Raw genomic sequence first — 26,741 nt, 5'->3', positions numbered from 1 at the left:
TTGTTGACACTACACTAATCAAGTCGTTCCATTCAGTGTAATAGTTTCAACAGTGCTGCTATTCGGGGGCTAGCTGGCTAGCTAGCAGTGTTGATTACGTTACGTTGCGTTAAAAGAACGACAATAGCTGGCTAGCTAACCTAGAAAATCGCTCTAGACTACACAATTATCTTTGATACAAAGACGGCTATGTAGCTAGCTATGTAGCTAGCTACGATCAAACTAATCAAACAAATCAAACCGTTGTACTGTAATGAAATGAAATGAAAATGTGATACTATCTGTGGAGCGAAGCGTAATGCGACCGGGTTGTTGAGTGCGGAAGTTCTATTCGGTAGACGTTGGCTAGCTGTTGGCTAGCTAGCAGTGTCTCCTACGTTAAGGACGACAAATACCTGGCTAGCTAACCTGGCTAGCTAACCTCGGTAAATTAAGATAATCACTCTAAGACTACACACTCTAAACTACACAATTATCTTGGATACGAAGACAGCAGAGACAACTATGTAGCTAGCTAACACTACACTAATCAAGTCGTTCAGTTGAGTGTAATAGTTTCTACAGTGCTGCTATTCGGTAGACGGTGGACGTTTGCTAGCTGGCTAGCTGCTGGGCAGATAGCAGTGTAGACTACGTTAGGACGACGAAATACGATAATTACGCAATTATCTTTGATACAAAGACGGCTATGTAGCTAGCTAAGAAGAAATTGCTAAGATTAGACAAATCAAACCGTTGTACTATAATGAAATGTAATGAAATGTAATGAAAAAGTTATATTACCTGCGGACCGAAGTGCGTATGCGACCGCTCGCTCCAACCCGGAAGTGGAGCGAGCGGTATCAACAACCAATTAGCAAGTATCAACAACCAATTTGACAGGACTTGAAGAATTTTGAAAAGAATAATGGGCAAATGTTTCACAATCCAGGTGTGGAAAGCTCTTAGAGATTTACCTGGAAAGACTCACAGCTGTAATTGCTGCCAAAGGTGATTGTAACGTACTGGGGTTGAATACTTTCCTAATCAAGATATATTAGTGTAAAACTGTTCATTATTATTATTTATTATAATTTTTTAATATATATTTTTGTTACAAATGTTCAGATTTTTCTTCCAATTTGACAGACTATTTTGTGTAGCTCGTTGACAAAAAAATGACAATGAAATCCATTTTTATCCCACTTTGTAACAACAAAATGTGGAAAAAGTCAAGGGGTGTGAATAGTTTCTGAAGGCACTGTAAGTGAAGACTGAAGAAGTTGGCCAATTGCTCACTGTTCAGCCTGTCTGTCTTTCTGCCTGTACGCCAGCACGTCTGTCTGCTTGCCCATCTGCCTGCCCATCCGTCTGTCACCACCACTCAGCTACACAAACCCAGTATGTATTGATGTTACACAGAGCACTATGGGCAATGTTCCCTCTAAACTGTGCGCATGCGCGGGCAGTGCCACGCAGTTCCCCAGGGACTGCCCCGCAGCGCACAGAAGAAATATCAGCCCACGGAGAGAAGCACTAGATTGAACTTCAACTTTCTAGTTTTCTCCTAGTTAGTTAACACTATCAATGTATCCGTTTACTGTGGCAATAGTGATAAAATCAACGCAATATTAGCCACTTTCAACACAACATACAGGAACAAAAACTATGCAAGAGATGTTGTTATAGACTGAACGCATCGGAGTAGGATTCTATTGCGTAGAGCTCAGCCCGTACTCTACACAGACATGTGCAGCATAACCAAGTAGAGATGCAGTAGGCCTGTATGAAAATAGACCATTGTCATATTTGGATCTGTGCCATTTACTTTGAACTGGACTGTGTTTACAGCGGTGGTCGGGAGTAGATGAACTTGTTTTGAGATCAAAGCGAGAGCTGCATGTAGCCACGTGTGCACATTTTGTTCATATCCTTTGCTAGTTAGTGAGTTATTAGCCCAGTTAAAGATCATTTGTAGTCAGCAATAGGAGAGTGATTGCTTCCTACAAGAGCACAAAACGTGTACAGTTCTAGACATCTTTGAAAAGCAAGTCAGGTAAAGAGCTTTTTTTTTGTCTTAAAGGGGCAGTGTTTTATTTTGAAACAGGCTTGGATATGCTAAGTAGCCAATAGGCAGAGGGTAGCATAATTTGTCTGATTCTCTGTAATAATGGTATGGGAATAATAATGCATTTTCTTTTGTAAAGTGGTTTCATTTTCACATTTTCACATTTTCAGTCACCTCCTTGTCTGAAGTACAGGTGTATAAACAGGTTAGTGTCAAGCCCTGTATATATAAATAAATAAATAAATGTAGGCCTATATTGAACGCCACACATTGGCTGCTACTGTAGGCTGCATGATAGAACCGCTATTTCCATGTGAAAATTTTAAGGGATGCATTTTCTCCATTGTTTTTAATGGTAGGCCACTCTGGTAGGCCTACATTATGATCAAATAGCCACAATAACCTACTTGGCCACTGTTAAAACTGTAACTTACAGTGGGTACAGGGTCAGTGTTCTGAAATTTGCTCAGTGCCACATTTTTGTTTTAGGGAACATTGATTATGTGTACACGAACCACCTCCACTACTAAACTGATGACATTGACCAGGCTCACCTTCCAACTTCATCTTCTTGGCCTCCTCGTCCTTCCTCTCCTTGGCTTTCAGCACCTCATCGGTTTTAGCTGGAAGAGAAAGAAACCCTCATGAGCAGAGCAAATAGCACATTTCTTTATCTCTTGTACCAACAACATAACATTTACATTACATTGAAGTCATTTAGCAGACGCTCTTATCCAGAGCGACTTACAAATTGGACGCCAGCACACGTCGCTGAGCAGTGTATTTGTATCAAGTGTTGTTTTCTCTGTTGTTCCCTAACCCGATAAACACGATAACCTCTCTCACTTTTAATATAGAGACCTAGCTAGCTTAGTCTTATGTTGAATAACCCACCTAACTCTTTAGGTTTAATATCTCACTCTTGAATTTAATAACTGAACTCGGGCCTTAGATTTAATTGCTTATCGTTCCTCTTAAACCTATTAACCCATCTCCCCGATCTGATTTCTTATGGTCTCAGGGGCCACCCAGGCTCTGCTTTTGGCCTGCGCATTATCCCAATGAATTGTTCTCCCAGCGTAGTAATAGGAAATCAGCTCAGAAAAAGCGACTGGCTGTAGAGCAAGAGATAAATCAGATCTGGGGGGGCCTCTTGGTTTGCTAGTTTATTGAATCTAAATTGCAGCCCCCTCACCCCTCCGGCCCCCTTGTGTGGTGCCCCATGCACATCATCCATCTTGTAGGCTGATAATGGAGCCGGCCCAATTCCACCTGATGTTTGCATTATTACATTTTAGCACGCTAACGAGCTGTGGCTAATCCAGCCAGAGAAGAGGAGGAGGACGGGATTGGATGCAGCAGGCGGGGCCTGCATGGCATTTTTTTTGTATTATTCTCTCTTGGTCTTTCCGTTCCTCGATGATGATTTGAATGAAACATAGACCCGGCGTCGCTACATAGCTCTGTAGGCCCCGGGGCTCCCCGAGCTGCAATTACACATATAATCACAATTGGATTTCAACAGAGCCCACAATTCTCATCCCCTCCTTCCAGCCAAGACAGAATGAAGTGTAAATGAAGTGAAAGACTTCTGCCGTCCCCAACACTTTGTTTTATTATGACCTAATTTAATCAAAGTCCCTGTCACAGAATTGTCAGGAAGGCAACGATGAACTGGAGTCTCTAATAGACGAAGAGATATACTGCCAATATTGTTCTCTATATGCTGACAGATATTCCCCATAATCTATTCATATTGCGTATATCTGGCAGTGTGTATGCTGTTGTTTATGAGTGTACATTACCAGTGTGCTGGCTATATAACAGTGGCGTGGTAAGCTTGTATTAAGGTTTTACTAATGTTTTCCAGTAGCTCTCCTTATTGATGTAATTAAATAGGATCTGGCTCCGTTGTGAGGCCCGACTTTCATTGTTTGTGGGGGCAGGATCCCCTGGAGGCAGAGCGGAGATGAGAGATTGATAAACAGTTTGATTTTGTGCTATCGCCCCGAGCAGTATACTGGAGAGACAGAGAGAGACAGAGAGAGACAGAGAGAGAGAGAGAGAGAGAGAGAGAGAGAGAGAGAGAGAGAGAGAGAGAGAGAGAGAGAGAGAGAGAGAGAGAGAGAGAGAGAGAGAGAGAGAGAGAGAGAGAAACAGGGAGAAAGTGTGCAGAGCAGAAGGATAAGAGAACCAAGTAAAGGGCTGGAGGGGGGAAACAGAAACAGAAAATAAATGACAAATCACTCTTCACTGTCTCACTTCTTTCAGTCTTTTTTCACCTCTTTTATCTGTCTCACTCCGTGGCTAGTGGTGATGGAAGGGAGGTGGTAGCTTGGCGGGATTAGGGAAGTTAGAAGCCATTTGGAGCTAAGTCATTGTGCTAAAGAGGCAGAACGTCAGTCACATCAGACTGTGGCTGTTGAGTTAAGCAGCCGTGGCACTAGTGTGACAGCCGTTTTGTCTACGGCAATTACTAAACAAAAACAGCAGCCGAGGAGTCACAGGGAGAGGGCACAACTTATGGCGTGCATCGGTGTGTGTAAACACACTAGCACGCGGGCGCAAACACACCCCTAGTCCATCCATATGCAGTCACACAAAGACCTGTTCGCTCTACTTCCACATACTGTATGCACTCACAAACAAACACAGTACAGCCACATTCATTTCAAATTAGTTCTCGAGTACAGTGTTCTCCTCTCCCCTCTCTGTTTTGGAAAAGTTTAAACTCATTAAGTGTAGTGTTATTGCAGACTCAATTTTACACCGCTCACTCATCAACTAGTAAGATAGCAATAAAGCCCAATGGCCCCTCGGAGACGTTAATGCTTTGAAATAAATGATATACTGCAACAGAAACGTAATTAATTTACAGGCCGTATTGATAGCCCTGCCATTCTCGGCACTATCTTTTTTAATCTCGGCTAACATCTTCATTATTGGGGGGAAATCGCCCCAGTGAAGGAACCGAGTCATCACTGATGAATTGCCTGAGAGCGATGCGGCAGCCCACTCAAATTTTGTGTCTCGGCGCATCAATTTCTCTTAAGCATTTCATTATGGCGAACAATAAACAGCGTTGGCTATGACATATTTTTAACGGTGTAATAAGTAGAGGAAGTGGATTCTAGGTATATGAGAGGGGGATTCAAATCACATCTGTTCTTATTCTGGTTTATGCGAGGAAGACACGTGTGTGTGATAGAGAAGCATGTTTGTTGTATGCACGTATTAGAGACAGACACACAGGAAAATAGGTTTTGTGTGTGTGAGGTTGGAGGTTACCGTTATTATACTCTTTTGACCTCACCCTCTCACCTTCCCCCCCTACTCACAAGGCAGGCAATACACTCGACCTCATCTTTACTAGATGCTGTTCTTCCACTAACCTCATTGCAACTCCCCTCCAAGTCTCCGACCACTACCTTGTATCCTTTTCCCTCTCGCTCTCATCCAACACTTCCCACACTGCCCCTACTCGGATGGTATCGCGCCGTCCCAACCTTCGCTCCCTCTCCCCCGCTACTCTCTCCTCTTCCATCCTATCATCTCTTCCCTCTGCTCAAACCTTCTCCAACCTATCTCCTGATTCTGCCTCCTCAACCCTCCTCTCCTCCCTTTCTGCATCCTTTGACTCTCTATGTCCCCTATCTTCCAGGCCGGCTCGGTCCTCCCCTCCCGCTCCGTGGCTTGACGACTCAATGCGAGCTCACAGAACAGGGCTCCGGAAGGCCGAGCGGAAATGGAGGAAAACTCGCCTCCCTGCGGACCTGGCATCCTTTCACTCCCTCCTCTCTACATTTTCCTCCTCTGTCTCTGCTGCTAAAGCCACTTTCTACCACTCTAAATTCCAAGCATCTGCCTCTAACCCTAGGAAGCTCTTTGCCACATTCTCCTCCCTCCTGAATCCTCCTCCCCCCCCTCCTCCCTCTCTGCAGATGACTTCGTCAACCATTTTGAAAAGAAGATCGACGACATCCGATCCTCGTTTGCTAAGTCAAACAACACCGCTGGTTCTGCTCACACTGCCCTACCCTGTGCTCTGACCTCTTTCTCCCCTCTCTCTCCAGATGAAATCTCGCATCTTGTGACGGCCGGCCGCCCAACAACCTGCCCGCTCGACCCTATCCCCTCCTCTCTTCTCCAGACCATTTCCGGAGACCTTCTCCCTTACCTCACCTCGCTCATCAACTTATCCCTGACCGCTGGCTACGTCCCTTCCGTCTTCAAGAGAGCGAGAGTTGCACCCCTTCTGAAAAAACCTACACTCGATCCCTCCGATGTCAACAACTACAGACCAGTATCCCTTCTTTCTTTTCTCTCCAAAACTCTTGAACGTGCCGTCCTTGGTCAGCTCTCCCGCTATCTCTCTCAGAATGACCTTCTTGATCCAAATCAGTCAGGTTTCAAGACTAGTCATTCAACTGAGACTGCTCTTCTCTGTATCACGGAGGCGCTCCGCACCGCTAAAGCTAACTCTCTCTCCTCTGCTCTCATCCTTCTAGACCTATCGGCTGCCTTCGATACTGTGAACCATCAGATCCTCCTCTCCACCCTCTCCGAGTTGGGCATCTCCGGCGCGGCCCACGCTTGGATTGCGTCCTACCTGACAGGTCGCTCCTACCAGGTGGCGTGGCGAGAATCTGTCTCCTCACCACGCGCTCTCACCACTGGTGTCCCCCAGGGCTCTGTTCTAGGCCCTCTCCTATTCTCGCTATACACCAAGTCACTTGGCTCTGTCATAACCTCACATGGTCTCTCCTATCATTGCTATGCAGACGACACACAATTAATCTTCTCCTTTCCCCCTTCTGATGACCAGGTGGCGAATCGCATCTCTGCATGTCTGGCAGACATATCAGTGTGGATGACGGATCACCACCTCAAGCTGAACCTCGGCAAGACGGAGCTGCTCTTCCTCCCGGGGAAGGACTGCCCGTTCCATGATCTCGCCATCACGGTTGACAACTCCACTGTGTCCTCCTCCCAGAGCGCTAAGAACCTTGGTGTGATCCTGGACAACACCCTGTCGTTCTCAACCAACATCAAGGCGGTGGCCCGTTCCTGTAGGTTCATGCTCTACAACATCCGCAGAGTACGACCCTGCCTCACACAGGAAGCGGCGCAGGTCCTAATCCAGGCACTTGTCATCTCCCGTCTGGATTACTGCAACTCGCTGTTGGCTGGGCTCCCTGCCTGTGCCATTAAACCCCTACAACTCATCCAGAACGCCGCAGCCCGTCTGGTGTTCAACCTTCCCAAGTTCTCTCACGTCACCCCGCTCCTCCTCTCTCTCCACTGGCTTCCAGTTGAAGCTCCATCCGCTACAAGACCATGGTGCTTGCCTACGGAGCTGGGAGGGGAACGGCACCTCAGTACCTCCAGGCTCTGATCAGGCCCTACACCCAAATAAGGGCACTGCGTTCATCCACCTCTGGCCTGCTCGCCTCCCTACCACTGATGAAGTACAGTTCCCGCTCAGCTCAGTCAAAACTGTTCGCTGCTCTGGCTCCCCAATGGTGGAACAAACTCCCTCACGACGCCAGGACAGCGGAGTCAATCACCACCTTCCGGAGACACTTGAAACCCCACCTCTTTAAGGAATACCTAGGATAGGATAAAGTAATCCTTCTCACCCCCCCCCCCCTTAAAATATTTAGATGCACTATTGTAAAGTGGTTGTTCCACTGGATGTCATAAGGTGAATGCACCAATTTGTAAGTCGCTCTGGATAAGAGCGTCTGCTAAATGACTTAAATGTAAATGTAAAAATTAAGACGGTTACTCACTCTATGGACACTATGTTAACAAACCTCCTTCAATGCCATACAACACTCCTTCCTTGGCCTCCAACTGCTTTAAAATGCTAGTAAAACTAAACCGATTGGTGCCCGCACCCGCCCGTCTGACCAGCATCACCACTCTGGACGGTTCTGACTTAGAATATGTGGACAACTATAAATACCTAGGTGTCTGGTTAGACTGTAAACTCTCCTTCCAGACTCACATTAAGCATCTCCAATCCAAGATTAAATCTAGAATCGGCTTCCTATTTCCCAACAAAGCATCCTTCACTCATGCTGCCATCTATAAGTCTTTGCTAGGTAAAGCCCCGCCTTATCTCAGCTCACTGGTCACCATAGCAACATCCACCCATTTGCATGCACTCCAGCAGGTATATTTCACTGGTCATCCCCAAAGCCAACACCTGCTTTGGCCACCTTTCCTTACAGTTCTCTGCTGCCAATGACTGGAACGAATTGCAAAAATCACTCCAGCTTCTGGAGACATATCTCCCTCACTAACTTTAAGCATCAGCTGTCAGAGCAGCTGACTGATCACTGTACCTGTGCAAAGCCCATCTGTAAATAGCACACCCAACCACATCATCCCCATATTGTTACATATTTTTTTGCACCCCAGAATCTCTACTTGCACACCATCATCTGCACATCTATCACTCCAGTGTTAATGCTAAATTGTAATTACTTCGCCTCCATGGCCTATTTATTGTCTTACCTCCCTAATCTTACTACATTTGCACACACTGTACATAGATTTTTCTATTGTGTTATTGACTGTACATTTGTTTATCCCATGTGCAACTCTGTGTTGTTGTTTTTGTCTCACTGCTTTGCTTTATCTTGGCCAGGTTGCAGTTGTAAATTAGAACTGGTTGCCTACCTGGTTAAATAAACATGAAAAAAATAAAAAATAAAACTGGCAGAGAAAATCTTCCTTAGAGCATGACTCAGAGGCATAGCCCCCCCCCACCACACTCCTACTCCAAAAACACCCAACTCTACCTATTCTCCTCCATCACATCCATCCATCCCTGAGCACCAGCGCTCTCACTTTCTTTCTCTCTCCCCTTCAGCCTCAGGCCTCTCAATCAAACCAAACAACACTCATCCTGCTCCTCTGTGATTAATTACTCAAGCCAGAATATCAAAATCAAACACCCCCGTGTGAGGAAAAGGGGCTCCGCTTTAGAGCACTGCGCCCACTGAGGGCAGACAGACAGGGGGACGGGAGGCTACGCTTCCCTGCCTGCCTGTGTGCCTCACACACACACACCTCTACCCCCATCCAGCCCCCACCCCCTTAGAGAAGTCCGGTCCATGGGGGAATAACCCTTGCCCCCCTCACACCCCGCTAGTCTCCTCTGCATTTCCCTCTCGTTCGTAAGGTCACTGGTCCATCAGGCGCTCGCTCCCCTTTCAACCCAAAAGCAGGGGTTTTACTACTACTAAGTCTGTATCATAATGGCACCCTATTCCCTTCGTAGTGCACTCATTTTGATCAGGGCCCCAAAGTAGTGCACTACATTTACATTTACATTTAAGTCATTTAGCAGACGCTCTTATCCAGAGCGACTTACAAATTGGCACTACATAGGGAATAGGGTGCCTTTTAGGATGCATCATACTACTACTGCTAGTAGTGATGGCGGTGGCAGTGGAGGTCGTGGTGTAAGGAGGGGGAGAGGGAAGGGTTTTTAGACTGATCTACACTGACTAACTAATCAGATGGGAACACCATCCATCACTTTCCCTCAACAGGGCTCTCTGTTACCCCCTCTAACATCCCATTCACATCACCCAAACACCTATAGCTAAGCCACGTCGAGGCATGATCTGTGTCCGAAATGGCACCCCATGCACAATGAAGTGCACTACTTTTGACCAGGGCCCCGTGGGATCTCCTACAGGCCCCGGTCAAAAGTAGTGCACTAAATAGGGAATAGGGTGCCATTTGGGATTCACAGAGATGTTAACGAGAGAAGGGACCGGAGGAAATCAACGCAAACAATGGAGTGGACGGAGGGGAATAGATAGAGTGGATTGTGCGAGGGAGTAGCCTGGAGGAAGAGCTCATTTACACACTACAGACTCCACTCGAAGAACCTCCAGGAAATGCAAACAGAACCTCTGGTCTACTGACACAGCTCAATAAGTTTTGCGGAACAACAAAGACTAACAGTAAGCAAATAGTATCAAACCAAAATGGAAAACAGTGAGATAGAAAAACGTAGAGAAGCACTGTACTGACTGAAATAGAGATGCTAAAAAAAAGTCAGCTTCTGAGTATTACCCACTCCTCAACATGTTATGGATGTGTGGGTAGGGGTGTGTGTGTGTTAGTGATGCGTGGGTCAGCTGTTTGTTCAACCGCAATTGCTAATAACCCAGGTCTTAATTGAAAGAAAAAAAGAAAAATCAGCAGACACCAAGCCCTCCATGGAATGAGTGACACCCCCTGCCCTAGAAGACTAAATAAACCCTTACTCACCTGAAAATATGTCATACAGCGATAGAATGAAAGCTTTAATCTAGCTGACATCTGTAAAGTTTGTTGTTTCATCTCGGCTTCTCTCTCGCAGCAAAGACGTTTAGGGACAGTTCCCTTGACGTGCCATATATGAAGTCCCCGTCTTGTGACTGTCTAATTTATATAGCACCTCAATCATCACACAACATCTTTCCCAAGCATTAAGCTACTGTTCAGGACCTCCCTTCTCTTTATTTTCAACTCTCTATTTCACAGCTTTTCTCTTATTGAATGAAACTCAAACATGGTCCTTTTTCCCTCAGTGGATCGAAGTTAACTTTTTCTGCTCAAAAGCATTTGGCGTGTATTTGGCGTGCGTACAGTTGGCCCTAAAGCTTAGGCACTAACACCAGATAAAACATTATGAAAGAAAAACCTCAACGTAGCCTATAGATATGAATTGCACAAGAATTATACATTTATGGATTTTTTTATGCATTGTTTCTACTTAATTCAACACAATATTTTTATGACCCTAAACTCGCCCGCCCCGCAGATATAACCGCGGGAACTGCGGGTTATAAGTCAATCTGCGCATCACTTGTGTGTGTGTGTGTGTGTGTGTGTGTGTGTGTGTGTGTGTGTGTGTGTGTGTGTGTGTGTGTGTGTGTGTGTGTGTGTGTGTGTGTGTGTGTGTGTGTGTGTGTACTGTATGTGAATGTGTGTATGTGCGTTTACAGAATGTGTGTTTGTGTTCGTGGGTGCGTATGTGTGTGTGTGTATGGAGAGTAGAAGGGGGGTTCCTGTTATCCACCCGCCAATCAAAGTGAATCTGAATGTCAGGAGGAGAGGAAGCATGATAAATCAACCTTACGCCCAACGACAAACATAATATTAGCAGCAGCACCGCACGATTGGAGAAATGTCCCATTGAATCAGGAATGCACTTTACAGTGCGCCACAGCCAGGCAACCTGCACAATGCAGACACACATACGTACACACACACACACGCGCACACACATCCATCCATCCATCCATCCAGCCATCCACAGGCCAGGAGACGAGAGGAGAGACAGATTTAAGTGAATAGGATGAAAGGATAAAATTATCAGCCGTTAAATGAAATTGAACCCTTGCGGCCTCTCTAGGATTCCTTTAGCACTAGAATGCATGTGGCGTCAGAGTTAGGAATAATGAGGGCAAGAGGTGAAGTGTTTCTCACCAGGGCACTGCCACTATCTGCCACTAGGTGGCACAGGATACTGTGTGCCATAGTAACAGATGAGAATTACCAGAGGCCTGTGTGTGGGTGTGTACGTGCAGATGGGCTTAAGTGCATGTAGTCCTATTAAAACCAGTTCATGTACACCTTGTAAGGCATAATTTTGAACAGGGGAATCAGGCTGGTGCTTTCATTTAATTGAACAGTTGAACAATAGGTGGGTAGAGAAGCATGATAAAAATGTATTTACAATAATACACAGACAATTATGGACAAAAATACACTGAAACAGTGACTTCATGTTTTCTATAGTAAATAGAAAGTTTGAGCAAAAAACCTGGGATGTATTCATTAGTCCACACTGTAGCAACATTTTTCACAACAGCACACGTTTTGCACTAAAAAACACAAGTATTAATTGGACAAATTCAGGGAGGTCTCTCCCTGTTTCGTCCTGTTTGATTTCGTTCGGTTCCAAGTGAATACACCCCTGATAAGGGAGGGCAGAGACACCAAACCAACTACACGTGGTCCTTCTGTAGCTCAGTTGGTAGAGCATGGCGCTTGTAACGCCAGGGTAGTGGGTTCGATCCCCGGGACCACCCATACGTAGAATGTATGCACACATGACTGTAAGTCGCTTTGGATAAAAGCGTCTGCTAAATGGCATATATTATTATTATTATTATTATTACACGGCCTGCCATCCAGCCGTGGCCTCTGATCTACTATCAAGAGAATGTAATGACGGCCCATAAAATATTAACAAACAAAACAATTAGAACGAGATATCTTACCAATTCAATCAATTATTCATTGACAATCGTCTCAGAGGCTGCTTTATTCCCTGTGTTTCCTGCTATATTCTTAGAAAAAGATTCAATTACGAGGCTACACACTGGTTCTATCCCATCCTGATGATGGATCACCCTAGTGCACAACAGTTTATTTCACCTTTATTTAACCAGGTAGGCCAGTTGAGAACAGGTTCTCATCTACAACTGCCACCTGGCAAAGATAAAGCAAAGCAGTGCGACAAAGACAAAAGTTACACATAAACAGGGTTACACATAAACAAATGTTCAGTCAATTACACAATATTTTTTGTTGTTGTTAAAAATCTATATACAGTGTGTGCAAATGTAGAAGAGTAGAGAGGTAAAAGCAATAAACAGGCTATAGAGGCAAAATAATTACAATTTAGCATTAACACTGGAGTGATAGATGTGCAGATGATGATGTGCAAGTAGATATACTGGGGAGCAAAAGCGCAAAAGGTTAAGTAATAATATGGGGATGAGGTAGTTGGGTGCGCTATTTACAGATTGGCCATGTACAGTGATCGGTAAGCTGCTCTGACAGCTGATTCTTAAAGTTAGTGAGGGAGATGTAATTCTCCAGCTTCATTTTTGCAATTCGCTCCAGTCATTGGCAGCAGAGAACTGGAAGGAAAGGCGGCCAAAGGAAGTGTTGTCTTTGGGGATGACCAGTGAAATATACCTGCTGGAGCGCGTGCTACGGGTGGGTGTTGCTAACAGTAGTGCCCTACATAGAGAATAGGGTGCCTATGGGCCCCTGGTCAAAAGTTTTGTACAATATAGGGAATATGGTGCTATTTGGGACGCAGGCCGACTGTCGGACTACGGGAGGGGAAGAGGCACAATCAGAGAAATTACGTCTCACTGTGGAGGCTTGAAATAAAAGCAGAGTTCTTCAGGCTGATGAGAAATCCAATTAATTCAAAACCATTTGCGGTGATGAGGAGGAGCCGTTCGCTCTCTCTTTCACCCAAGATTTTCAACAGATGCCAATCAAGCTGCGAGTAGGAGGGGAGGAGATATGAGGGGTGCAGAGAAGCCAGTTTTCACCGATCTCGGAATCAGACAACACATTTCCAAATGAGAAAAAAAAAGAAAATAACTTTTTACGCATTTTCCGTCAGAGAGGAAACTAACTGTGTCTATGTGAGACCACAGGTGATTTTCTACTTAATAATCAGAATGAATCATGAGGTTTAAGGTCAACAGCTTGATAGAGAGACGGTAAAGGCTAGTTTTCATTTTCCACATGAGACATCTTAAGCTCTGCTTTGACTGCTTTTATTCAGGACCAGTTAAGAGTTCCAGTGGACTATGCTGCTGTTTGTTTATGGGCTGTTGGTGCTGCTCTCTGTGCCCAGAGATGAGGTGAGGATCCTGGGGTGGTGGAGGCCCCTGTCCTGGGCCACAGCAGGTCTTCACCCACCCAGCTACACCATGGACCTCCCAGGTCCCTGAGCACCCCCCCTCATCCCATGCGTGGGTTACAGAGGCGAGGGTCCTAGTCTCCTATCCTGGGGCCAGAACCTTCCACAGCAAGGCTAGGGGGCTCACTTCATGTGGGTGCAGGAGTAGGAGAGTGAAGATTCAGCACAGCAGGCCCACAACCTTCCTCTCCCAAACCAAAGAGCGAAGCTTTCCCATAATTCCTCAGGTTCACCGCTGCCATTTAGGGTACGGGGGCCAACACCTTCAGTCAGAAAAAGGGCTTCTGGGAAAGGCATGGAGGATCACAGGCCTCTCGCAGTCAGGTTGGGGTCAGGGTGAGTTGACCTTGTGGACCGTACATAGCCCTGAGGTTGAAAACATAAACACTTACTAAACAACCAACCACAGTTCAGTTGAACAGCCAACCAGAGTTCAATACCACTATACCAAACAGAGTACATAGAAGTGCCTTGACAAACACTAGAAAATATAGACAAGGTCCTGAAAGGGCTTCATGAAGAAAATACATAATGCAGATATCAGAGTGAAATATTCACGAGGGCTGGTACACTGGATGACACCTCTCCCCCTCCATCCCTCCACCCTCACCCTGACCAGGTCTCTTCGTCACTCTCCTCTGCCCTTTTCTTGCTCCCTTGGTGTATCTCTCTCTCCCCCTCTACCCCTATGCTGCTCTCCCTCTCGCCTCTCCTTCTGCTGTGCTGCTCACTCTCCTCCTGCTGTGGCAGGAGACTGCCTCTTTGAACTGGTCCACTGCTGGGATTTAGGAGGGATGGAGGGAGGGGTGGGGGGGCACACAATGCATGTCTAACATGCTGTGTTTATTTTTAAGGATGGGGTGTCTAAGTGTTCTTGAGTATTTCCGCTAAGAATGTGTGTCTGTGGTAGAGTATCAGTGTGTGTGTATGCATATTGTCATTGTGCACATGGATGGGGAAGGGTGTGCGCGCATGGTGTGTGGGTGTAGTGTGAAGTATACGAGTGTGTAGCAGGGTGTGTGTTCCTGACTCGCTGTGTGGTGAGAGTGCTGATGTGATGAATGGAGAATAATAGGCTGGGTTTCCGCGCTGACAGACAGCGCAGGATCTCATTGTGACTGAGTGGGCGAGAAGAGGGAGGCTTGCAGCTTGAGCCGGACCCCCGCACATGAAACGCAAACTCTGGGCGCTAATCGGCCGGCCGACACAAGGCGAATCAGGAGGGCGGCCACTTAGAAAGAGAAAAGAGGGAGACCCAGGCCCGGTGTAGTCTCAATAGGGCTCAGCAAGACTGTTGATATCAGATAACAAACATGGAGGACAAAGGAGGTGGACACTTGGTGGTCCTCTGGGCCTGTGTATGTGTGTGTCTGTGTGTGTGTGTCCAAAGCCCCCTCTGGAGAAGGAGAGAAATGAGGATGTGGACGTGGCCCCTGGACTACAAACAGCAAGGACAAGACGCTCCACTGAACACTACAGGCTAAAATAGAGAAGGGAGCAGAGAGACAGAACACATCATTAGAAGAGCTTTCTAACGATAGCGAGAGAGATGGGTTTTGCCCGATCAGGTATGAGAAAGAGAAATACAGCTATCTAGGTATAGTTCTTATTTTATACAGAGAGATAAAAAGAGTGAAACAATAAGAGAGAAATAATGAGAGAGCAGGGCAGAGAGAGGACTGGCCAGGGAGAGAGAGAGCGGTAGAAATGAGCCCCCCCCCCTCTAAGGCACCCAAGCAAACCCCCTTCTCTCTCCCGTCTCATCTCTTAATGCTTATTTTCACCACTTTGCTTAAAATATTGATAATCAATTAGGCCCACGTCTGTTTTGCTACAGAATCTGTGTCACGGTCTATCCCACTGTCAGAGCCAATTCGCCGCTCATTCAAAGTTCATTTTTCCCCTTGGCCGATTTCTGCCTTTGGAGGAGTCATTAACCGGGGAACATAGCCCGAGGTGCAATCACCTATTCTCTTTCATTACAGGGGAGATGGAGAAGGTGAGAGAGATTATTAGAACTTTGGAATGATCACAAAGCTTCGGAGTCGCCTGTCAGATCCCCCCTACGTGTAATTCATCTGGCCCCGGCTCCCCACTCACCCTCCTCGGCCCCCCTTTCCTCTCTCCTCCTCCCTCCTTTCCCCCGCGCCAGGGGTTTGGACGTAGACATTATTCATGAACATCTGCAGCGCGCTGAATATTCCCACTGCCTCCGCCATGATGAAAAGGGAGCTGCCCCTTTGACTTTAAAATTAACATGCCGGGCAAAAATATTACGGCCAAGCCGAGCACTTTCATTATTTTTCCTCTGCGCAGTGCGCAGAGATGGGATGGGAGGATGATATAGGTGGAAGGAGGAGTGAGGTACAATACGATACAGAGGGAGAAAAAGGAACACATCTTATATTGGAGATCTTCTAATATGGTTACAACAAAAAAAACTGTACCGACTGGAGAAAAAAATCTACAATGTCATAATTAGGGCAGTAAGCATGTTCTGTAACCATGTTGGTTCTCTGTAGCCAACCCAGCCCAGGGTTGTGTTCATTAGGCACCAAACAGAAGGAATCCAGACAATCCAAACAGGGGGTTACAACGTGCACCTGTCCAATAAGAGATGCTACTCTTCGCGTTCCATTGCAAAACTTTCAGTTGCGTGCCCTAATGAACACGACCCAGGCTGATGCAAGGAGTGTCCGTGCAGCAGGCAGACTTATGCTGTTCCCAGGTACATCTCCCCCCGGGGGTCTCCACACATGAAAGAACAGCCAGACATATAGACGGACGGACGGACAGGGAGGTGAGCCTTCTTCCTCCTCTCACACCAGTGGAGGAACTGCTGGACAGAAATCAAACTAGACACTGTGTTGTTTACCCTCACGATCACCCTCAGAAAGACTCAACAATTAAACTCATTGGAGAGCTCCCTTTGGTTTCAAAACACCTTACAGAGGTAATGACATAACGTCATAGCTGGCCAACTATGATGAGTACATCAGTCCAGTTTTTGAGCATGTAACAGCCATTCATTTCACATCGCGCAAAAGGTTTTAAGTATTTATTTGTGCGTGCCGCCTCTTGCAATTTAGCCGGCTACATTTCGGTATGTGATGTGCACCCGTCTCGCCTTGCTGCTCCTCAGCAGTGCAGTATCGGGTGTTTCCATACCGTCTAACGGGCACAACATGAGAATGCCGGTCTGAGCCTTCGCCATCATTACAGCAGCAACCAGCCTCGTTTTACAGCTCGTTAAAAAGCACCCGCTGATTTGACACGTTTGCCAAACATAAGAACAATCGGATCAAATGTACACAACTTTGGAACTAATCTAATTTGCGGGCGGCTGCTGCAAACTACGGATGGGCCTTTAAACGGCTCCATCTGGGTTGACTTCTATTTCTCTCCTCCTTCTGAGCAACAAATGGGAGTAAATAATGAATAAATGCAGTGATGCAAAACATTTTTTGTTTATAAACACACTCAAAAAGGTTAAGTCAGTGGGGTTTGACATGGACTGAATTGGGTGCTTTTTGCCTCGACTCTTGTTTATTGCAAATGGAAGACCAAGTTTACTCTGGCAGTTAGAGGCAAAATGAGGCTTGACAGCTTTGTCAGGGAATTTGAGTGGTTCAGTGGCAGGGCAGGAATCTGGATGATTCTACGTCTTTCATCTCCAAATCGCGGCCGTACACTCACCAAGCCTCCTCCACAAGAAAACAAAATTAAAACACACACACACCCCGGCCTGCCACGGTTTTTGTGGATGACAGATGATTTTCCAACCCTCGTCAAATTAGAAAAAAGCTATATAAAAAAATATATAAAAAAATATGCAGACCAGAAGTTTGGATGCTCTGGACTGACACATAGCAAACATGAAAAGAGATGTTAGAACTCTTTCTGAAAACTAGAAATAAAAACACTAACAACTCCTGCTCTCCCTTTCTTGGCCGGTGCTGTATAAGAGCTGATGCCATCCCACTCAGCATCACAGTGTTTGAGGACCGTTCTCTCTCATCCCTTATAGGTTCATTTAAAGACTATGTCTAAGACTGCAGCTCGATTAGCTTGACCCTCCTCTGAACACTGCCTCTCCCAACAGAGAGCTTCCAACCACAGGCTGAGGGCCAACCTACAGGAGTCATTCCACTACCAGACACCCCACCGGCCCACTGCTCAGACCCCACCGCTGGGCACTGGGAGCCAGGCCCAGCTTCTCCATCTCTCCCCGACTCCCACTTGCCTCTAGGAAAGGCCGGTGGAGAGAGCTGGAGCGTGAGGAAGAGAGAGAGAAAAAGAGAAAAGTCAAGGTGATTGAAAGAAAAGGAGGGGACAAAGGAAGGGATAGAAGTAGGCCTTGCCACAAAGGTATTGTAGTAACACTCAGAGCCTTGACTCCTTCTGATCTGCCATATCCGCTCAGTCGCTTTTTCAATTTAGTGAATTTGTTCCTCTGTCTCTCCCAAGCGAGGCGGATGAGGTATGAAATGAATCTTTATCCACTTTTTGTGGCCTTACCTCCAAATACACAATGTGTGTCGGTAATTAGCCACAGTGCTTCATTCCAGAGCTCTGGCAGGCTCCTCCGTGTGCCAACTTTTTGCCTTTTGTTCTCGCGCCGCACAATGCCGCCCACTCCAGCAGTCTCTGTGCTTCCCTGCTCCACACCCACACAGGGCGTTACACAATTCCCTCCAAATGTGCTTCGATTTAAAAACCCATTACTTATCCCCTGTTGTTTTGTTCAACGCAATTAAAAGAACACCCCCTTCATTTATTTGGTGGAGCAGCCTTTGCGTTCCTTGGCCTTGGCTGGCGTAGCTAGCACGAGCCATGGCCGCCTCAGCCTGTCTAATTCACAGGGTTTTGTTTGGATATAGGCTTAGTTTGGCTTTCCATTTGAAACTACTCTACTCTCTGCCTCGTTTTATTGCCCCGACTTGATCAGCTAGTAACTTAAAAAACAGGTCAATCAAGACAGATGCCAGTGGAGAACTACTGTCATGATGCAGCAAACCAGTGAATTATCCTGAACAAGGTTAAAAGGCTACTACTATACATTTCTGAAAAGCATTCCCGAACTCGAACATTTTTAAATGTCGATTTCAAAACATTCAGAGGGACAAAGTTACCTGGCCCAGGTAATGTTAATGATAGGTCTGGAGACCTTTTTGGGAGTGGGCCAGGGCAGGGTGGACAGCTGGCCTGTAATTCACGCTGAGACAATGACTCTGTAAACTACAGGCACACTCAGACACTCTCCCTCCTCCCCTTGATACTAAGCCCTTTGCTTCTAATTGAGTGGTTTGGAGTCTCTTCCCCACTTACATTAGCTCTGGAGTGAGATATGGAAACTTTTTAGGCGCGTGTGTGGGGAGGGTGTGCGTCTGTGTGCGCCTGTGTGCCTGGCTGAATGTGAGTGTGGGCCGTGTGAAAATTGTAGCGTGGAACTCAGGTCACAACGTTTCAGGAGGATTCTGGGAAAAGGGTGTGGGTACAGGGGCAATTCCCATAGCGCTCTGGTCAATAGTAGGGCACTATGTGGGGAATAGGGTGCCATTTAGGATGTAGACAGAGCGAGAGGAAGAAGACTAGCATCATTCTTGGTGACTTCTCCTGTTTAACATAGCCAGCAACGTCAGACATGTTTTTAACACCCAAGGAAAATAACACACTTTCCATGTACATTGTGATTTTAAGGGCTCAGTTGATCAGAGCATGGTGCTTGCAACAGTTCATTTCCAAGTAGGCTTACTGTTTTCTTATTTTTTATTTTTTTACAAAACCTACGCATGCACAGCAACATTCTCTTACTACTAATGCCTTCATACATTTCTAATAAACTTGAAACTTCCAGTAAACCTCTACTGAGCTAACATTTAGGCATACCCTCCTAATGCTGTACCTCAGTCCACATTTCACCTGGTAATGCACGTCATCTATACAGCAGCCACAGTAGCTGCCACTAGGCCTATAAAGCACCCTTTAACACTTAACCAGTAGCACTCAGTGTGCACACTCATTTCCCTACACTGTGTTTAATAGCCACAATTATCAAGGAACCCTGGGTTTCATTTTCAGCTGACTTGTTGAATTGTCTGTAATTGCATTATGAAATGGAGTGTTGACTTGCTGTAATTGTGAGGTAATACCACTTTAGTGATAATGAGAATGTTAGATATGACCGACTGTGCATATTAATCATTCCAGAAAAATTCAATCCGGCCCGCCTGCTAAAGGGCTTCCGTTTAATCAACTTAATTTATAAAACAACCAACTCATAAGGCAATTACACGTCTATATTTTAATCTAATGAATAATTCATTATGGACAGAATTGTTTATGCTGAAATTATTGTAGTTGCTTTTGTTAATCATCAACGGGAAACTGCACCGATGTTAGATTTGATTTATTCAGTGAAGTGGGTGGCAGAGTCAAGCAGAAGTTTTTGGGTGAACCATCGGTTCTTTCGTTTAGGTCCTGAGGCTCAGGTCCACCACCTGCACCCCACTCTCTACATCCAAAATACACACACACACACACACACACACACACACACACACACACACACACACACACACACACACACACACACACACACACACACACACACACACACACACACACACACACACACACACACACACACACACACACACACACACACACACACACACACACACACACACAACCCTCTGCATAACTGCTAGCCCTTATCGATCCCCCTTTTAAGCTCCTGAATAATAAATTCCAGCCCCACGCCCCAAAAAAGCCCAACTGTGGCGCAAAACTGGCTTAAACTGGACTAATTACATCAGCGCTGAAAGGAAATCATTGATCAACAGCATTATGGGAAATTTAACTGCCACCCCAAACTGGATCAAAGTAAATGAAGTGGCTTAGTGGGATCTCAGGGGGGCTCTGCTGGGGGAGTCCGGATTAACACCCCTGGACAGGCGCTGACGCTAACACACTCACCAGACCTGTATGAATATACAGTACACACACCAGGGACCCGGGTTGTGGCAGGTGTGAGGTTGTTATTTATTAGGATAATCACAGACTAACGTAAGTCTCTCAGATAGGTGTCTTAAACCTCTGAGTGACAGACCAATATGGGGGGGGGGGGGGGGGGGAGGGACAGAGATAGTCTTATACACCTTTCAAACCAAGATGTTTTTCCGACCAACTTTTTGCAGACTTTTCTTTATATATGAAAGGTATTTCTGGTGACAAAGTCTATATTTTTTTACTTCCGCCAACATACCTAGTCATGACTGCGGTAAAGCTGTCATAATGCTGTGCTGATAAACATTTACAATACATGTTTAACACCGGAGATCAGCATTGGCACGAGCTACGCTCTTAAGCTCTTGATGGTTGCTAGGCAGCGCCCCTTACTACTATCATCCTGGTGGTTCTAGACTTTGTGAGGCATGTCACTTCACCCATCTCTTCTCATAGCCCACCACATGCACTGTTTTCTTAACCACAACCGGATATACCCATAAAAAATTACTGTGGGGATGTCACTGAATGAAAATAAATATTGGAATAAAGTAGGCTAATGCAGTTGAAGGCATCAAATTGTTATAATACATTTGATTGAAGCAATAGCCTACCCGGGTGTGGTCAACTATTTCAGCACCGTTTCGCGCTGCTTTGAGACAAGCGTGGGGTCCTGATAAATCAATCAATGTCCGATTTCCTTTTCACCGAATCTCCGTTTGGATATTGGTAAGGCTAGGTTGCAGTAACGTTAGCTTAGTTGAGGTGAGTGCTGCTCATGATCATCTTGTCTAGTTGGCTCATGTATTAGCAGTGACTAGAACATTTTGCCAGTATGTTACGCAAGTTGATTATTTTGCTCTTCACTCGCAGTCGCTTAATAGTCGAGGCCTATTCCAGACCAAAAAGCCTGTGAAACAAAATCAATGAATATGATTTTGTTTCACTTGAATCGCCGTCTGTATATTTGGTTAATTTTCTAGCTGGGTAAATTAGTGGTGATATACAGTAGCCCATCTATGTGTTTGCTCATCTATCACAGATCAGAAACATTTAGCATGCAATAATGAAGCCTAAATCAGGAGTAGGGATATTATTTTGCTCGATCGCGTATAGACCACTCCAAAAGTCCGCTGACGTTGTGAAATATGAACGCGAGACTCAAATGCTTTTGAAAATATAGATCGCTATTCATTTATAAATCGCTTGCCTCGGGCTCTGTTTCAAAACATCACTTTTTTTTTTAGATGACAGAGTTTCCAACCAACACGTTGCCATGACACAAGTTGTGTGAGGAAAAATATTTAATTACATCCTTAGCCTACTATAACATGTGTGCTGACTTTGATCAGGGTAGCCTGAGTGTCTCTTGTCTGTGGAATGAACAAAATAACTATTAATTTCATGAGCAAGGCGCAGCCATATAAGCTGCACTGACCAGTAACATATTCAAACTCAAAATATGCCATTCTATGCTTTTGTAAATACATTGTACTAGTCTTATAATGTTTATTAGGACCTGCCTAAAACAAATTAATAAATGGATGTCTTTGTGATGGTGTATATTCAATGGGTTTATTAAATCGAAGTCCACCCATGTTGGCAAGAATGTGGTAAAATAAAATAAAAATAAATAATATATATATACACATACATACATACACACACACACACACATCCATTCAGCTGATGTTCTGAAAGAGCTGCAAAATCTGGACCCCTACAAATCAGCCGGGCTAGACAATCTGGACCCTTTCTTTCTAAAATTATCTGCCGAAATTGTTGCCACCCCTATTACTAGCCTGTTCAACCTCTTTCGTGTCGTCTGAGATTCCCAAAGATTGGAAAGCAGCTGCGGTCATCCCCCTCTTCAAAGGGGGGGACACTCTTGACCCAAACTGCTACAGACCTATATCTATCCTACCATGCCTTTCTAAGGTCTTCGGAAGCCAAGTCAACAAACAGATTACCGACCATTTCGAATCTCACCATACCTTCTCTGCTATCTGGTTTCAGAGCTGGTCATGGGTGCACCTCAGCCACGCTCAAGGTTCTAAACGATATCTTAACCGCCATCGATAAGAAACATTACTGTGCAGCCGTATTCATTGATCTGGCCAAGGCTTTCGACTCTGTCAATCACCACATCCTCATCGGCAGACTCGACAGCCTTGGTTTCTCAAATGATTGCCTCGCCTGGTTCACCAACTACTTCTCTGATAGAGTTCAGTGTGTCAAATCGGAGGGTCTGCTGTCCGGACCTCTGGCAGTCTCTATGGAGGTGCCAAAGGGTTCAATTCTTGGACCGACTCTCTTCTCTGTATACATCAATGAGGTCGCTCTTGCTGCTGGTGAGTCTCTGATCCACCTCTACGCAGACGACACCATTCTGTATACTTCCGGCCCTTCTTTGGACACTGTGTTAACAACCCTCCAGGCAAGCTTCAATGCCATAAAACTCTCCTTCCGTGGCCTCCAATTGCTCTTAAATACAAGTAAAACTAAATGCATGCTCTTCAACCGATCGCTACCTGCACCTACCCGCCTGTCCATCACTACTCTGGACGACTCTGACTTAGAATACGTGGACAACTACAAATACTTAGGTGTCTGGTTAGACTGTAAACTCTCCTTCCAGACCCATATCAAACATCTCCAATCCAAAGTTAAATCTATAATTGGCTTCCTATTTCACAACAAAGCATCCTTCACTCATGCTGCCAAACATACCCTTGTAAAACTGACCATCCTACCAATCCTCGACTTTGGCGATGTCATTTACAAAATAGCCTCCAATACCCTACTCAACAAATTGGATGCAGTCTATCACAGTGCAATCCGTTTTGTCACCAAAGCCCCATATACTACCCACCATTGCGACCTGTACGCTCTCGTTGGCTGGCCCTCGCTTCATACTCGTCGCCAAACCCACTGGCTCCATGTCATCTACAAGACCCTGCTAGGTAAAGTCCCCCCTTATCTCAGCTCGCTGGTCACCATAGCATCTCCCACCTGTAGCACACGCTCCAGCAGGTATATCTCTCTAGTCACCCCCAAAACCAATTCTTTCTTTGGCCGCCTCTCCTTCCAGTTCTCTGCTGCCAATGACTGGAACGAACTACAAAAATCTCTGAAACTGGAAACACTTATCTCCCTCACTAGCTTTAAGCACCAACTGTCAGAGCAGCTCACAGATTACTGCACCTGTACATAGCCCACCTATGATTTAGCCCAAACAACTACCTCTTTCCCAACTGTATTTCATTTATTTATTTATTTAGCTCCTTTGCACCCCATTATTTTTATTTCTACTTTGCACATTCTTCCATTGCAAAACTACCATTCCAGTGTTTTACTTGCTATATTGTATTTACTTTGCCACCATGGCCTTTTTTGCCTTTACCTCCCTTCTCACCTCATTTTCTCACATTGTATATAGACTTGTTTATACTGTATTATTGACTGTATGTTTGTTTTACTCCATGTGTAACTCTGTGTCGTTGTATCTGTCAAACTGCTTTGCTTTATCTTGGCCAGGTCGCAATTGTAAATGAGAACTTGTTCTCAACTTGCCTACCAGGTTAAATAAAGGTAAAATAAATAAATAAATAAAACATATATTTATTAATTGTATTGGTTTATTTTACCACATTCTTGCTGGGAGAAGCTATATATATACATATATATATACATATATATATATATATATATACATATATATATATATATATATATATATATATATATATATATTACACACACACACACACCATAGTCTGTCTGTAAGATGTTTTACAGTCTTAGTCTCTCAAAGCATCTCAGAGTAGGAGTGCTGATCTAGGATCAGTTTGGATAGATCATAATGGAGAAGACTTATATGGACTCTATATCAGCATTCTGAGATGCTTTGTGGATACAGGCTAGGAACTAGTTTAGACAAAGCAACCCTAAATGTTCCATCAGACCCACTCACCATTACTCACTGTACACATCCCCACTAATATTACTCCACAATACTACATTTCCATTCAACCTCATGTCCCTCCTAGGGCTTTCACCATACACCACCATGTCTATACACCTGGGCCTGTATTCATGAAGCTTCTCAGTGCAGAGTGCTGATCTAGGATCCGTTTTATAATTTAGATTTTGAGGAATAAGATTACATGGACAAGGGTGGGACCTAATACCAGATCAGAACCACCCCCCCCCCCCCCCCGGGGCACTGGGCCCTCCTGTCTGTCACAGACCTGTTGTTCAGGGGCCCATTGTGGGGGTAAATGCAGAGGCCCCTGCTGGCTGATTTGGCCACCGATTGGTGCCCCCGAGACTCCCTAAATCTGTCCCCCCTGTTCCCCCAGGAGCCTCTCCCCTGCTGGCTAGGGACTCCTTCATGCCTAATTAACGGCCCCCACACTGCCTGCCATACACACACGCAGGCACACGAGCGCACACACACAGCTCAAGACAACCACCTGAGATCAACCTGCCCAGAGCAGACAGGTGTGTGTGAGAGTGGGAGAGAAAGAGAGAGACGGAGAAAGGGAGAGAGAGAGAGACGGGGGAGAGAAAGAGAAAGAAAGAGAGAGAGGACAGAAGGAAAAAAGTTTGCACCAAATAATTACAACCTATAACTGAAAGTGAGCAGTTAATGCAAAGAAGACGAGGGTTTCTTATTGGGCATGTTCAGGTAAGTCCCTCCCTGTTTTTGGCAGTTTGCATCCTTGTAAATATACCCCTGTATTTCTCTTTACCAACTGATGCCGCAAACACCAGGGCCCAGAAACAAAAACCCACTCTCTCACCCGGCAACTATACTGTTTGCTGTGCTCACACAAAGTTACAGGAACTACACTTGCACTTACATTGTGCCTCAAATCTACTTACCGGCAAATCCCGGGTTTACATTCAAGTGACATAAGCGGCAGATATTGAGTGAATAGGTTTATATTGGCATTGTTCTAACAGAGCTTTTCTGGGGGAATTTGCAGGAATTTGTTGGCCTACTGTTTTGTCACCAGAGTGAAGAAATTGTAGGGGGAAAAATTAAGTCGTTTTGTTGGCCCCCGTGTTGGTGAGAGGGGGGTTAAGATGATTTGGAGGACTTTCTTTCTACTATCAGATCATCTAAAATGTTGAGCGATTACAACCAATAATCAGGAGGCTAGCCTATACCGAAGATGTCTGTGTTTGGAAGATAAAGAAAAGGTTTGAGACAGATACGTGAACAACAGAAGCCTTCTATGAAAGAGAGGATAGGAGGTGGAGGAGAGATTACTCCTCACACAATAATATACATTTCTCCCCATCCCTCGGATTCCAAAATGGCCCTCTCTCTCTCTTTCTCGCTCTCTCTCTATCCAGTGATCCCATTTTTCCCGGGCCAAACTGAAATGGCTAAAAACTGCCTTATCAAAGGGACTTGTACTCTAGCAGGCAAGCGGGGCCAAGTGGAGATGTTTACAAGGCGAGGGCAGAAGAGGAGGAAGAGAAAGGAGAGAGCCCAAATCCCACCGTAATTCCCCCAGCTGTAATCCACTAGGATTTAATGTGTGGGGATTATATATTTATCATAGATGCTCATCCGCTGCTTCCTCTATATCACACCCTGTGTGTCTGTGTGTGTGGGAATGGTAGAGCAGGGGGAGACTTAGGAACAGAAAACCTAGGCAGTATTATTACAGGGGCCCGGTATTTAAACCCCTTCCATCTCCCGCGCTCTCTGTTATAACCACGTCTCGGCCAATTCACGAAAACAATTCAATTCACTCTGCCTCCACCCTTTACAATCCCGAGCCCCCTTTTCGTCATCTTTCCATTTCTCTCTCCAACTCCCTGCCAAAGTTCATGCAGTCCTCTGTTTCTCTCTATTTGTGGCTTGGTGGTGCTGAGCACAGTCACATTTCCCCCCCGTGAGCCCCCTGTGGTTGGTCTCCCTGCTCT

The 26,741-nt window shown here is 45.4% G+C and overlaps 1 protein-coding gene across 1 annotated transcript in view; it reads right to left on the bottom strand.

Annotated features, from left to right (window-relative positions):
- Positions 1 to 26,741, bottom strand: part of rsrc1 (arginine/serine-rich coiled-coil 1) — a 216,914-nt gene that overhangs the window by 30,239 nt on the left and 159,934 nt on the right. Inside the window, exon 7 of the mRNA XM_046314104.1 lies at positions 2,602 to 2,670. Coding sequence (XP_046170060.1) covers positions 2,602 to 2,670 — 69 coding nt within the window. The remainder of the gene's footprint in view (positions 1 to 2,601; positions 2,671 to 26,741) is intronic.

The sequence above is a fragment of the Oncorhynchus gorbuscha genome, linkage group LG19 (genome assembly GCF_021184085.1).
Source record: "Oncorhynchus gorbuscha isolate QuinsamMale2020 ecotype Even-year linkage group LG19, OgorEven_v1.0, whole genome shotgun sequence".
Classification (NCBI taxonomy): Eukaryota; Metazoa; Chordata; class Actinopteri; order Salmoniformes; family Salmonidae; genus Oncorhynchus; species Oncorhynchus gorbuscha.
Note: the sequence above shows the minus strand (reverse complement) of the source record. Positions and strands in the feature narration are given on the sequence as shown.